General features: G+C 48.7%; 1 protein-coding gene across 1 annotated transcript in view; it reads right to left on the bottom strand.

The window, feature by feature from the left end:
- The window catches only part of NEGR1 (neuronal growth regulator 1), a 290225-nt gene extending 278212 nt beyond the window's left edge, over nucleotides 1-12013 (bottom strand). The window contains exon 1 of the mRNA XM_074875772.1: nucleotides 11653-12013. Coding sequence (XP_074731873.1) covers nucleotides 11653-11822 — 170 coding nt within the window. The 5' untranslated portion in view covers nucleotides 11823-12013. The remainder of the gene's footprint in view (nucleotides 1-11652) is intronic.
- Between the last annotated feature and the right edge of the window lie 2563 nt (nucleotides 12014-14576).

Genomic DNA, 14576 nt, shown 5'->3' with positions numbered 1-14576 from the left:
GCTGGGAAGGGGCTGAGGCAAGTGCCGTGGTTCCAAACCACGGCATGCAGCTGTGACAACAATTCCCATTCGTTAGCGAGCCCAGGACTGCCCTTAGTGCAGACCTCGCTCCCTGCACACACACAGGCACCCTGCCCAGCCCTCACACCCATGACTGACCACAGGAGCTTCCGACCAGTTTTTCTATAACCCATGATACAGAGAATTTGATCTGATATTAAATCACATTGGCAATAATACACAGTTTATTTTGAACTGTGTCACAAACATAAAATGTGTTTATTCCAAGACTGCAATGTACCACTTACCAAAAGTACTGGCTGCAACATTTAACGTTTCCATTTTTCCATCATGCATTTACAGCTCTATTTTAAAATTAAGCGACACCACAATTTACTGAAAGCTAAGGTTATGTCTGGAGCTCCTGTGTCAAGTTGAACATTTCTAGTGGGGAGCATCACAGTCACAAAGAACAGGCAAACATAACACGTTCAGTTACACTCTCCCCCATTAAACTTCTTTCTGATAATTCTAAAGGAGTAAATTGGCACTTCGATATCAGGAAGCCAGCCCACGGAAGTGCCATCTCCCCCGAAGGCTGGGTCCCAGTCAGCTCCTCGCACCCTGCTCTCACCAGCACTGCCTCATGAGCACACACTACACATTTTACACCGAGTTTCACCTTTGGCAGGAGTCCCCACCAGCTGATAACTCACAGCCAGGACAAGCTCTCCAGGCCAGCAAGAGACCATCAAGAAATATCAGAAGACTCAGAGACCAGTCACCCAGCTGAATGCCCCAGACCAGAGTCCTTCAAGACTTCATGCACCATGACTACGCCGCTGATGAATGTTTAGAGTCCAGGCTAACATTCTGGACGCATGTACCAAAATGACCAGAGGAGGCAAGTGCCCAGGGCAACATTTTTGGTGCTGGGGCACAGCCCTGCATCTGCAAATGTGGGCGCTGGGCAGCCCCCAGGATGCCGCACCCTGCATCTGCCCAGCCACCCATGGTTGGCACCCGCCCACCCTGAGCAGGGCCCAAGAATTAAAAATGCTCTGCACTGTTTTTGAAGGCTGTTGCTCTTCTTCTGGCTCCCTGAAGGGGCTGCCCCCAAGTTCAGACCAGCACCCAGGGACTGGCTGCTTCGGGCCAATTACCCCTTGGGTGGGTGCACCCTCCCTGAGAGTGCTTCTGCTGCTACCAGCTCTCTTACTTTCAGAGAAGAGAGTAAACTGTCCTGGATTAAAACAAAGCAAAAATTGCAGAGAACAAGCCCGCACTGCTTGTTCTTGTGCTCCTGATCCCGAGTGAATGAAGCGCTCCAACGTGTTGTCTCTGCAAACTTCCACTGGTGTTATTAAAACCCAGAGCTAGTAAAATGGAAGCAAAACCTCTTCACAGATATTTCAGCACTTCAGCTGGTAGTTTATTAAAACCCGATAAAAAAGTTATTGGAGTTTTCACACAAGGGTTGTACCGGACTACCTGCTCAGGCTTTAAATACACTTTGCTGTCCCAATGAGCTTTATTCTTCCACATACAAAGCCAACTGGCACACGGACCATCTTTTTTACAACAGGGTAGAAAGACAAGTGGAAGAGAAAGTTCCAGGCAACCAGCATGGCCAAGCAGAGAGGAAAAAGAAGGGGGAAAATGGTTTAGTAAAATACCACTTCATTTACTCCAGCAAATTTTTTGTTCCCCAGCAGCACAAAACAATTTCTTCTGCAACACTTCCCTGTTTTCACATGGCATCTACCCTCACCATCACGCAGAGGCTGCTGGAGCAACCAACAGGAGCATCGCTTTCCCGCGGGGGCTGTGCAGCCACAACCAAACCCGAAGGAAGCTCCTTCCCGGGGCAGGCAGCAAAGGCACCGCTGAGGAGGCACGGCCAGCGCGCTGGAGCAACGAGAGCGTTCTATTTTAAATGTTCTTCTACAAGTGCTACGTCTTCTATATAGAATGAACAGCTTTCATAAAAAAAAACACAGCACTAAGCCTATAAAAAAATACATATGTGCGCCTATATATATATTATTTTAGTCAGAAATTCAAATAGCGTGCTGAAGAAACAGTAATGATTTTCCTGTACGTTGCTAGCTACAAGGCGGATGGATGAAGTACCCTTTTTCACCGCATATCAGAGACATAATAACATAAATACACCAAATCACCAGCTTCCTCGGGCCCTGGGCATGCTCCTGGGTGGCAGCGAGGGCCCATGGGCACAGTGGGGCAGGGCAGGTCCTTCCGCCACACCCAGCCCAGCCTCCCCGAGGTGCTGGGGGCCGTTTGCTGCTGGGCCAGGTGGGATGTAACCACTGGTGCATTTGGCATGGTCACATACACCTGAACCACGCTAAATCAACCAGACCTTCCCTTGAAACCTCCCTTCTTCAATCACGTTGCCTTGGAGAGAACTGTCCTCCATGTCATTCTTGCTTAATTAATAAGTAAACTAAATCTGTAGCTGGTAGCAAAGCTACAGCGCGCCTCTAGACCTGGGGTTTACTGATGCACCCCTCTCCAATTAGTAAGAAGTGGGAGTGTGGTTTCAAAGCCTTGTTTTCTTCTTTAACTGGTCCTTACCTGGTCCTGCTTCCCACCAGTTCCTACCACTAACCCACCCGCCAGCCTCTCGGCTCTCTGCTGACGGCAGGACCATGCCACCCATGTTGGCAGCTCTGGAGCTCCTCACCGGGACCATGCTCTAAAGAAACAGATCTCCTCCGTACCTAACGGCGTCCAAAGCCAGCCCGAACGGTCGCGCAGCACAATGCACCGGGCCTGTCAGTCAGCCCTTCCCGAGGAAATAAAGGGCAAAGGTCTGCATCGTCTTCTTCATACCCGCAATAAATTTAACAGGAGCATTCACGTCAAGTGAAAACTGGGTGGTCAGAAAGGGAGGCCTTCAGTCTCCAGTGCTGCTTTATGATGGTGAATTATATTCAGTTTTAAAAAAAATTTTAACATGAAGCTGGTGAAATATCAAAGGCATACAACTGTACAGTAAATTATGCATGCCTATGTTTTGTAGAGAGAATAAGGTTCCTGCCTACTTTTGACAGACTTCCATTACATAAATTTAGCAGGAATATCACAGATGCTAAACTGGACAGTTATCATATTCCTGTACATTTACATATGTATAGAAAAGAATACAGCATATATATATAAACATAGAGAATTTCCTTCATTTACATTGACATTTGCATGAGAAAAACTACTGGAGATTTCTGCAAGAAGTATTGTATGCTAATGAGATTTTTTCCAAGACAAAACTGTTACTGCTAACAGTTGGATACTCTCTTTGTTTTAATTATGCATGACTAATGATAGCTATTTGGCTGTCTGACCACCAGATTGTCTGCCGTTGCCAAGGGAAAATCTTTTAAAATAGATTGACTGGTTTTTTGTTTTAAAACGGAGCATGTTCTATTTCATTTTCTATTTTTTTAACAGTTTTACAGGTATAAAAATCAAAACTTGAGTTGAACTCACTGGTGAGCCGTTCTTGTGTGCAAGTCACCACCAAACCTCCACCAGTGCTGTGATAGGCCGCGCCTGACCAGAGCTACAGCGAAGCTACAGCAGACCCCCACGGCTCCACGTACCGCTACGTATCAGGGCAGGACCACAGAAGGAGCACCAGCAACCACAACTGGGACGGCTGAATATTTTATTGGGCCTATTTTACATATCCACCTATATGCAAATGCAGGTGCACTAATGAATCCAGGCTGCTCTGGGATCTCTGGCAGCTGTAATGTTTGGAAAAAAACTGTGCATCCAGTAGAGGAAGAAATATTTTTTCTGCTAAGTTGAAAAAGTACAAAGGAGATAACCTGATCATTTCTGATACGGTGGGATAAAGGTGAGCGGGACTGGGGACGCCTGTGCAGAACAGCAGAGCAACCCTGGCCAGCTCACAGAGCCAGAGTCTGCTTGGGCCGTGCCCTGCCACGTGCCCATGGGGTGTGATGGCACACCCGGTACCCAGCAGCCGTTCGGCCCCAAAGGTCACCGTGGTCTCACCACACGGTCTTTGCCCCAGAGCTGGCTCAGCGGTGACGGCTCAGGATGGCCACACCACACTAACAGCGTGCTGGAGGCACAACCACCAACAAGAGGCAGAGGAGAGACTGCCCCGACGATCACAAGCTCAAGTATACACGTTGAGTTAGCATGAACCTTGCACTGACGTCTGGGTTGAGTTGGGGCAAATGGAAATTTTGCACATTTGAAGAGTTCCTTCCCCTGCTTCCAAGTGGGACCTCTCTGTTCTCTCAAGTACATGGATTCTGTACTGATCATCTCTGTCAAAGGCTGAAGGAGAGCCAGACCTGAAGAGGACTGAACCCGCTACCTCTCCCAACAGGCCGTGCCTTAGCAGAGGGGAATTGAACAAACATTTCTCCCCGTGTTGCCCGTGAGGAACGGCATTCTCCTGGAGAGACAAAGGTTTGTCTTCCAGCCTTATCTTTGCAGGTCATTTTGACTCGCAGATAAAGCGGGGTGAGGGAGGTGTCAGCTCTGGTACCAGCAGCCTGCGGATGGATACGATCAATTACCTGATCGATTAGTGCAGCGTTACCTCATTGCAGGCGAGTCCACAGCCACCGCTGCCACCTGCAAAACCTCACCGACTTTATCCAGAGCTGTGGCCAGACAGATTAACCCATCCCCACCTTCACTCAGCTGCTGGCCTGAACCACTTTAGTTCAGAAAAAAATCCCGTTCCTTCTCAGGCCGAGCTGCTCCTCGCCCTGTGCGGGGTATCCAAAGGGACGGCTGGAGCAGCAGGGAGGATGCTGTGCATCACCTATTTCACTCTTCTCATTGCCTTACCACAAAGAGCGACAGTCCCGTTATGGAGAAATATATTTTAATATACATTAAAAGTATAAGTATATATTAAAACATTGTATAACGTGTGCAGGACTGGCAGTTGGCACGGGCTAAGACCACGCCAGGGAGAAGGAACAACATGGGCAATGCCTGTCAGTGCGTGAGCGCTCCCCGAGCCCGCCTGGCCAAGCCAGGACTTGCCAGTCTGTGCCTGGGACCTGCCAGCCTTCATCAGAGGAGTGCAAGCCATGCTGTACCCATCCACCTCTGCAAGTCTCGAAAAGAGCTGAAATGTCTCCAAATTGATTCCTTGAGCCGACTGCAGCACAGATTTTAGTTTCCAAGCACAGCGTTGGGTCAAATTTCTGCCAGGAGAGACAGTGGTAAGCCAGTACTGCGTGTCGCTGATTGGCCTGTGAAACAAGTCAGCCTGAACCCCCGAGACTTGTTTCCCTGGGATATCAGCTACAGTCAACTCTTATGCAAGATGACAAGAAGAAAGTAATTTAAGTCTCTGTTTTTTCCTCAACAGAACAGCCCTTTGGAACAAATTCTGTTTTTCATTCCTTACTGATTCCTTGTTTTGTTAGTTCCCCTGCATAACATCTAAAACATTCACAATCGTTTAAAATGATAAATTATTTTAATTTACTCTGAATTTATTTATTATTACTGCACAGACAAGAGGCAAGCGCCATAATGTGCTTGTTTAATAATTGGCAGGGATGTGGAACGTGAAAGTCTTACCCAAACAACAACTTCATTTTATGGGGGAGTGTGCACATATGTCTACATGTACCACAGTCACATTTCAGAGAGATAGGAACAAAGCTTCCCATAGCCAAATAATTTATGATCCTGAACTGCACAAGAATACCAAAAGAGTATGGAAGTCAAGAAACGTACCTTTTAAAATCATAAAGAAAATTTTTGTATTTATCACACCACTCGTCCCCCCCATAGACATGTCTGCATTTATATATGGGTGCACTCAACGGTATCCAACACTGGCATGTGGACACCCCTCAGAGGGGCTGTAATGCTGAAATATAGAGTATCTTAAAATTTATACATGCCGTATACAGTTGACATTCTCCTGCTAGTCATACTGCAAAACTTTCATTCCAAATGCCCAATTCTCAGTAATACAAATGACAACAGACGGAGAACATTTGGCAGATGTGTTATCGGCTTTCCACGACCACTGTTGCTCCCTTGGCAAAGGCTGTTGGCTACAAAGGGCAGCTCTTCTTGGAAGAGAAAGCAAAACTGGCAAGTAAGTCCCAATCCCCAAAAGTCTCTAACCCCCCTCAGCAATTTAAAGATGAATTAGACACCTACATCCCCCGAGGACCTGAACAGTTTTGGAGTCAAAGCCTGCTCGACCCTCAGCTTGACACAGGCGCTCGAGCCACGCAGGCCCCTTCAGCAGCTGCGACCGGAGCACTGGCTGTTCCTCAGGACCATTGATCTGGGAATCCATGAGACTTCATAGCTCAAGAAGTGCTGGCAAGGAGCCCCCACAAAATAAAATCCATGATGATGGCCAAAACACTGTCGTTTCATTCTTGAGTGCCAGGAGTCAGGAGAAGCAGAAGCAGGAACTGGAAACGGTCCCAGGAAGGTTTCGTTTGGCCAGGACTCCCCATGCCCATGGTGAAGCACTGATGTGCTTTACTGGGAAAGGGGATGTCCGGTCTGAAAACCAGCATGTTCTGAATGCCAGAGAAGCAGATGAGGGTTTGGCTGCTGCTGCCACCAAACAGCGTTCATCCCCATAGCTGACTCTGATCTGAGACCCTGCATTTGGCACCCCTAAAGGGACCTCATTTAGAAAAATAATGTCAGGTGGACACCCCTCTCCTGAACCACCAGTGTTCCTCAGAGGAACGCCACGGTGGAGAGCTGGGAGCATCCCATCCTCCAATACAAGCAAAGACAACGACACACGGCTGGGAAAGTCCTTTCCAACAGAGGGTGAGAACCGAGAGTTCTGCAATGCTCGAGGGAGCCACGGCGAAGCGCTCAGTCCCCAGCGCTGCAGAAGGAAGAGCATTTCCCCGGCACACTGCCTTGCAGCCTCTGGCCACCCCGGGGGGCACGGGCTGAAGGCTGGGTGCCTCTCAGGGGAGGCAGAAGCCACGCTCGCTGCTCTGGGACACCGAGAGACACGGGGCACACCAGGAGCTGCTCTTCCCCTTCCCCACATGGCAACTTCTTCCAGAGGAAAAACTTACAGAAAAGAAGTTGAGTAACTCTAAAAGCAGCCGCCGCAAGAGGTGGAAGGTGTTTCAGGTCAGGTCTCTGCCATGTCCCCAGACCCTTTACTACCAGTAAAACCACACCAGTACAGCATCCCCCCAGGCAGTGCTCATCTGCAGCTGCCTAGCACAGCCCGTCCTGCGGTACCTGTTGATTCATGCAAAGAGTTTGACAACTGCCTCAAGTCTCTGAGGCAGAGAGCGCGTGACCGCGCACAACATGCACCTGAAACTCTCCGAGGTGGAAAGAGAAGCAGCCAGGCTACATGCAAAGAATTTCAAATTTAGAAAACAAACAAACAAAACCAACCCCAAATCTCCTGACCTATGACAAAGAAAAGAGATCTTCTCCTACAGTCACCCTTCTCAGATGACTGTTGGCTGCCCTAAACCTCAGACAAAATTCACACGGGATGGCCAGAAGAGACAACTGTGGTCAAAAGCACATGGATGAAGTTCAATCTACCTTGTAGCAAGGCTGGCCTAGAACTGGTCCCTGGTTTTCCCTGCCAGGTTTGACAAGCACCACCCTCCACTCCAGAATCACAACCAGACCCGCTTATCTGCTTTACAGCTTCCACCGCTCCTGCTCGTCACCGGCAGCCTTTGGGAATCCGGATCCAGAGGATCCCAGCTAGAGGTTACTCTTTGCAGTGAAAAATTCACCTTATTTTATATATTACAGAGCATATATTTCATAAGTTACTCTAAATGGTAAAAAAAATCTTTTGCTTTTTTAAAAAATGTGTCAACTTCTGAAACTTAATTTATTGTGCTTACACAACATAAGAGCACCATCAGGTAAACAAGCTTTTATTATCCATGAGCTTTAAGGAAAATAATATGCAGGATAAGAAACTTTGCTTGCTAGAGAAAGCCATGAGGGAAAAGAAAGGGGTTACCCATGCCTGCCCCGAGCAGATTGCTCTGCATTTGTCACCTCTCTTAAAACACTCCTGTCCCAAAATTGCCACTTCTGCTGTCAGTGTTACAGAAATGCTGGAAGCCTACAGTGATCCCTCTCCTTATGGGAGGTCTTGGAAAGGGTCACTAGAGAAATCCAGTTCTGAAAATACAGACCGTTTCCTGTATTTCTAGCAGCTTACAACATAGCAATTTATTCTTTTAATAATGTAATGTTTTTATAACTTGCTCTCTCCTTCCTCATGTGTTCTCATTAAATCTTCACTGGTTGCCTGGGAAGAATATAGAAAAGATGCAGGACAGAATTATACTTCTGAAAAAAAGTGGCTTCCCAAAATTACATTGCCATACAGAACAACTGCATTACTGATATAATTTCCTTCAACAAATAGCGACACGAATAGTGTTGGGACTGCATGGATTAATCACTGATTGAAAACAAGCAGAAGAAAACAGGTTTTAATTATTGAGACTACAGAAATAACTCATCATCAGAAACACCTTGGCTAACGAGATATTTTCTTTAAAAAAAGTAGTTGCTAAGATGTTCTCTGCCCCAGAAGGGGTGGTAAGTGACGTCCTCGGCACGCTGCCTGTCCGGAGCACGATGCGCAGGGTGCTGTGCCCCGTGCCAGCGTTGGGGACCGCTGCCCGGGGAGGGCCATGAGCATCCCGGCAGGGTCCGGGCGGGCAAGATGGGGAGCGCACACACCCCACGGGGTGATAGGGGGGCCTGGCCCAGCAGCCAGGTGGGCGTGGAGTGATGCTCACAGCTTTGCTCCTCTGGCACTAGAAAAACGCTGCATGCACCTGATGCTAAATTGATTAATTACGCTGTCATATGAATTAACTATTTCAAAATGAGGGAGCCATACTACTTATTTTATCTCGTGTTGACACTTAGAGGCTTTCACTGGAAAACCTCAGCAGTTAAAGGAGGCTTTATTCCTCATCTTTACTAAAGACAATGAAAACTTAATGCGAGAACCGAGGCTGGAACTTGGCTCGCTCAGTCTGCTGCCTTATTCACCGAAATACGTGCTTCCTCCCCTAATATTTTAGCTCAAAATGAGACTCACAAGGAAAAGTTTATCCTCAGTTTGACGCAGGTAATCCCATTTATTTCTCACTCCTCGCAGACCTCAAAACACAGGTCAATAGGTAATTAAGCTGCACAGCTGAATAAAAGCCCTGAGAAACGGAAGTGGGGTGTGCGCCCAGCGAGCACTCCCCCAGCACCCAGGGGTGAGGGGACGCCTCCACCCCAACGCGCGTCCCATAAATCACCCTGAGCCTCTCGCAGCCAGGAAAACAATGACTCAAGGCCACGGGAATTGTGCCCGTATTCTAGCATTAATTATTAAAAAAAGGAATGCTAGATGCTTTAGGCGCAGTGCTGTCTCTGTAACCAAGGAGGCAACTTCTGAAGCCCTCGTTGCTGAAGAAGAGACAAAATTGGAGAAGCCTGGTGCGGGGAGGCAGATCAACACGTGCCAGTAGAAGGGAGCTGATGGCCATCTTGCCGAAGAGGCTGGCAACTACAGCACACAGACAACTTCGGTGCTGCAGTGTACAGTAACCGAGAGGAGCTGAATTCAGACAGCTACAGAGCTGGAAGGGGAAAAAACCTCCTTTTCTAATGCCCAAATTGCTTTATCCAGCTCACTGGAATTTGTATTTAGATAAATAGCCAGCTTCCTGTACTTAGGATGCTGATAGCAATTATTCTAATGCATATTGAACTATCTTTATGCTACAAATACCCAGTGAGGGAAAAGATTCAGTGGCGATGTGCTGTGAGAGACTCAAGATAAACAGCTCTACCCGTCCTCTGCATACTCTTTTCAAAGTGTTTTCTCTCACAGTGATCCTACGTTCCCCCTTTCCAGTTGCAGTATCAGCTGAAAACAAAATAAACTCCAAATTGACAGAGAGCCTACAAAAGGCATCTGAAATGAAAGAAGTTAATCACAGAGCAAGAAGAATGAAAAAACAGATGTAACACACGTTATTTCACCACCTAATTGGTTTGTTCCAGAGTTCACTAGCAATGTTAATGTCTGCTTTAGAAGCATCTTTTTACAGAACAGATACTCGCCCTCCCTTGTGAGACAAAACTAACGTTTTAATCTTAAAGCTCTAATTTCATTTATGTAACCTATCCAGCTGCACAGACACGGAGTTTCAAAAACAGTCTTAGGCCTAGAAAACTGAATGGATTCCAGCTGAAAGCCAGCAGGAGGTAACCTTTAGAGCAATTCCAGGTTTTTAATAAGGTAGTGCTAAACATAGATTTGTTTATGTCCTAATAACGTTTAGTACTGGCTGAGTATCTGTCTTAACTGCCTGCAAACTTACCAAGTTACCTTCTCTGCAACCTTTAAGTCTGAAACACTACAAATAAAATAGACTTTTTTAAAGAAAAATTTCCTTTGGTTCTCCAATTCTGCAGACAGAAAGCACGAGGACTTTAGGACACGCCAAAATACAGAGTATAATTGAGGTATACATAAAAAATACTTGTCAGCTGCCCTACATAGACATCTACTGTATTTTCAGTAGCTACTACACCAGAAGCAGGCTGACTTGCTATGAAACGATTCCAAATTCCTCCTGAAAATACCTCATGCAGCATTTCACAGCAGATTGTAGGATCATCAAAAATGCATACGGCTAAAATACTTTGTAATCTGGAGACCTGAGCGAGTGACACCCCAACAAAAAATAATACAGCTGGATACTTTATTGCTTAAAAGTACTGCCGGTTAAATCGGGGATTTATCACGAGGAAGGAGGTTCAGCCCACTGCAATCATATTCCAGATGATGAGAAAACGTGTTTTTCTTGAACTGTAGCAAGATCATGACAAAAGTACAATTGCATGAAAAGTTAGAGCCGGGGAGGGGGGGAATAATCAAATCAAGCCAGAAGATTAATGAACTCAAATCAGGAAGGATTCAAGTAGATTAAGTATGGTGTGGGAGTACTGGTAAACAAATTTTGCTCCAGTCAACTGGACGGAAGAGGAGATACGATAAACACGGGGAGCACAAGGATCGTTCGTGACAGAGCTGCGGGCAGCATCTGATCTCCTAACGGCTCGTTTCTCACGTTGGGCAATGCGAAAACGTAAAAAAAATAATAAAATAAATAACTTGTAGCAGGGTGTAATCCTCAGCGCCGCGTTCCAGCTCAGCGATGCCGGGACTGCAGAGCCCCCCCTCAAAAAAAAAAAAAAAAAAGAAAAAAGAAAACCACAACAAAACTGACTCGGGAAAGCCCAAACTGCACCATTTCACCCGGCAACCGATTTCCAAACTTCTCTCAGCGCACCATCCTTTCCTACACCAGACTGAAAACCGGCACCCCCTGTGTGTGTCCCCCACCCCCCGGGGAAGCGGGTACCGGGTGCTGTTGGGGGGCAACTTCTCACCGGGGGGACCACGCCACCGCCTCGGCCCCGAGAGCCAGCGGGGGCTCCCGGTGAAGGCTCCACCGGGAACCCCCGATCGCTCTCGGGGCCGCGACGGCGGCGGGGGGTCCCTCTCCATGCACACCAATCCCCCCCCCCAGTCCCGCTCGCCCCATCGCGGCCGCGCTCGCCTCCTACCTAAGGACCGCCGTGTCCCCCTTCCTGACCACCAAATTGTCCACGGCCGCCCCGGGGTAGTCTCCACCCGGAGCGGCTAGTCGCCCGGGGGCTAGGAGCCAGCAGAGGCCGAGGAACACGATCGCCGGCCACTGGTGGGAGCCCCCGGCGCTCCGCACCAGCGGCACCATCTCCGCGTTTCCCCCGAGCCCCGGTAACGGCGGCCAAGAGGTGCCTCCCGGTAACGGCCACCCTTGACGGGGACCGGCGGTGGGTGGGTTTCAGCGGAGCGCGGATGCTCCCGGGCGGCTTCCGCAGCATCTAGCGCGGAGGGCAGCGCGCCCGCTCTGCGCGCCGCGGCAGCGGCGGCGGGCGGTCCCCGCTGCCAGCCCGTTGCCACGCAGCCGTCGCCCTGGCAACCGGCCCGGCGGCGGAGGGATGCGCGCCTCCCTCCCCGCCGTCCATCCATCCATCCCCCCCTCCCCCCCTCCCATCCCGCCCCTCCGCATCCCGGCCTTGCAGGACCCCCCCTCATCCCCATCCTCAAACCCCGGGTGCTTTGGCAGCGTGCTGGGGTGCCATATCTCCTCCAAAAATTCCTCTTTGGGATCGCTCTCCCCCCTTTGGCTTTAAAAATCAAAATTTGGGAATCAAAATTTAATTGAAAAAAAATCAGGAATTAAAATTTACACACACACAACACCCTTTCACCAAAAGCCAAATACAGCTTTAAGGCAGCAGGGCTGGAACTCGCACCAAGAGCTTCCTCCTCCCGCGGGAGCTGCTACACTTTCCAAAGAAACGATCCAGTCCTTTCTGGAATAGAGGGTCGGCCACTCTGATATTTGGGGAGTTCCATTTCCTAAAATTCTACCTTCTCAGCCCTAGCAGGAAAAAAAAGAGGAAAAAAAAAAACCACTGACAGATTATCTCCCTGTAGACACACGGAAATTAGAAGCCCTTTTTTTTTTTCCTCCTGTGGACTTCTCCAGCGTCTTAAACACACACTCAGAGCGCTGTCAGCCTCTGACAGCCGCTGCTGAGTGAGGAATTCTCTTTACCCAAACGCCCGCTTTCCAGCCCAAGCTTCCATCACAGGCTGCGAGGCTGCACCCCGGCGGGCTCCGGCTGGGGCTCGTGCGGGGATTCACTCTCCTCCCGCCGCTCCCAGAGGAGTTGCATAAGCGATGCACAGTTGTGTAACAGGAATTGCACGGCTGCTACGACATCAAGGGCAGTTTTGAAACGCTCTCACACAAATTCATGCACATCTGGCCCCGACAATGTTGTTATTGTTCCCTCACGGCGGCTCTGCCACCCCACGCTGCCAGCCCCGGGGACCACGTGCCCCGATTTTCCCGCGGTACTTTCACCAGCTGCCAGAGGGTGTATTTTTCTGGTGCACCATTTTTTCCTACTTGCAATTTGCATCGGAAGGATTTGAGAGTAGAACATTCCAAGTAAAGAAATCTGTAATAATCACAATACTTCTGACGCTTGCTCTGTTAATAAACCTCTATTCCTCCTCCTCCTGTGAGCTTCACACCCTCCTTTACTGCACCCCATTGCGTTAGACCTTTCCAGCCGTCAAAAGAAATTCTAGTGTGCACAAAAGGGAATTCTTCCTCTACTTCTGCGGCACATGATACTAGAAAGATTTCTTGATAAGAGAGGAGGGGGAAGAGAGAGAAATTGGCTCACAAATCTTGGATGTGGAAGAGTCGCCATCAGGTTTGTCTCTCTAACACAGTAATGCCTCATTAACGTTGGGTACAACTCCACGGTGAGACAGTTCTCCCCGCTGGCATCCACATAACTGCCATAGCATGCGATACCCATCCACCAGGACCACAGCAGTAGGAACTTCCTGCAAGCAGAAGCTGAACATCTAAGTACCAAAAATATCATTAAGAATATTTCTGAGGCAGCGCCACGCATTCCGAAACGGGTTCCCGACTGGAGAGGCTCCACCCCCAAGCCTCAGTTGCTTTCACTAACAGGGAGCTGTTAAGAGCAGGCGGAGCCACCCCCCATCTTGCACTGTCACCATCCCACTTTCAAAGACACACAATAATCTCCCGCAGGACCTTTCCATGCATGTAGGCTTCTTGCAGTTAGCAACCACAAAACATCACATGCCCGACACTCCTAAGCGTCCTCCCTGCGTAGCTCTCGGATATTGTTTTTACCATCACACATCGAGTTCTGTTGTCAGCAGTGTCAAAGCAGTTCTCCAAACACTGCACCCTCAGTGTGTTTCCAGAGGAACCTCAGTAACCCAGAGGTTTTGGTCTTAATTTCTTCTCTGATCTCTCACCTGTGGCACTATCTTACCTTCAAGAGCCATTTTCTGGCTTCTGTGTAACAATGCAGAACCACGGTACGGCTGGGAGGGACCTCCAGAGGCCACCATGTCCAACCCCCCTGCTCAGACAGAGCCACCTAGAGCTGGTTGCCCAGGACCACGTCCAGTTGGCTTTTGACTATCTCTAGAGATGGAGACTCCACCACCTCTCCGATGCACAGGGTTACTGGGTACACAAATGGTTTATCTTGCAGCCAAACACAACCTCGCTCCGCGTTGGATCCTAGGATGGCATCTTCCCCACTTGCATGCTCGGGTGGGTTGGACTTTTCTTCTGTCCCACTTAATGTATCAAACTGCTCTTCCAGCCACGGTACGCTGCTATATAGGCTCACGCTGTCTATAAATGCTGGGAAAGTGAGCAGTACTGCAGTAATTCTTTAGCAAGACCCCAGTATAAAATGCCTGTCACCCAGCCTTAGGTGGCTTTGCCATTATCATCGTTATTCAGGAGTGGATGCCCTACTTCTCAGATACTGTCATCAAAACCTTTGCCTCCTTTTCAAATCAGCAGCCTTCTAAGCTGAGATCCTGCATTTAGGCCTCCAAATGCTCTCCCCAATCACATGTGCAAGGGAAG

The sequence above is a fragment of the Strix uralensis genome, chromosome 8 (genome assembly GCF_047716275.1).
Source record: "Strix uralensis isolate ZFMK-TIS-50842 chromosome 8, bStrUra1, whole genome shotgun sequence".
NCBI classification, from domain to species: domain Eukaryota; kingdom Metazoa; phylum Chordata; class Aves; order Strigiformes; family Strigidae; genus Strix; species Strix uralensis.
The sequence above is the reverse complement of the archived record's forward strand: the minus strand, read 5'-3'. Positions and strand labels throughout refer to the sequence as shown.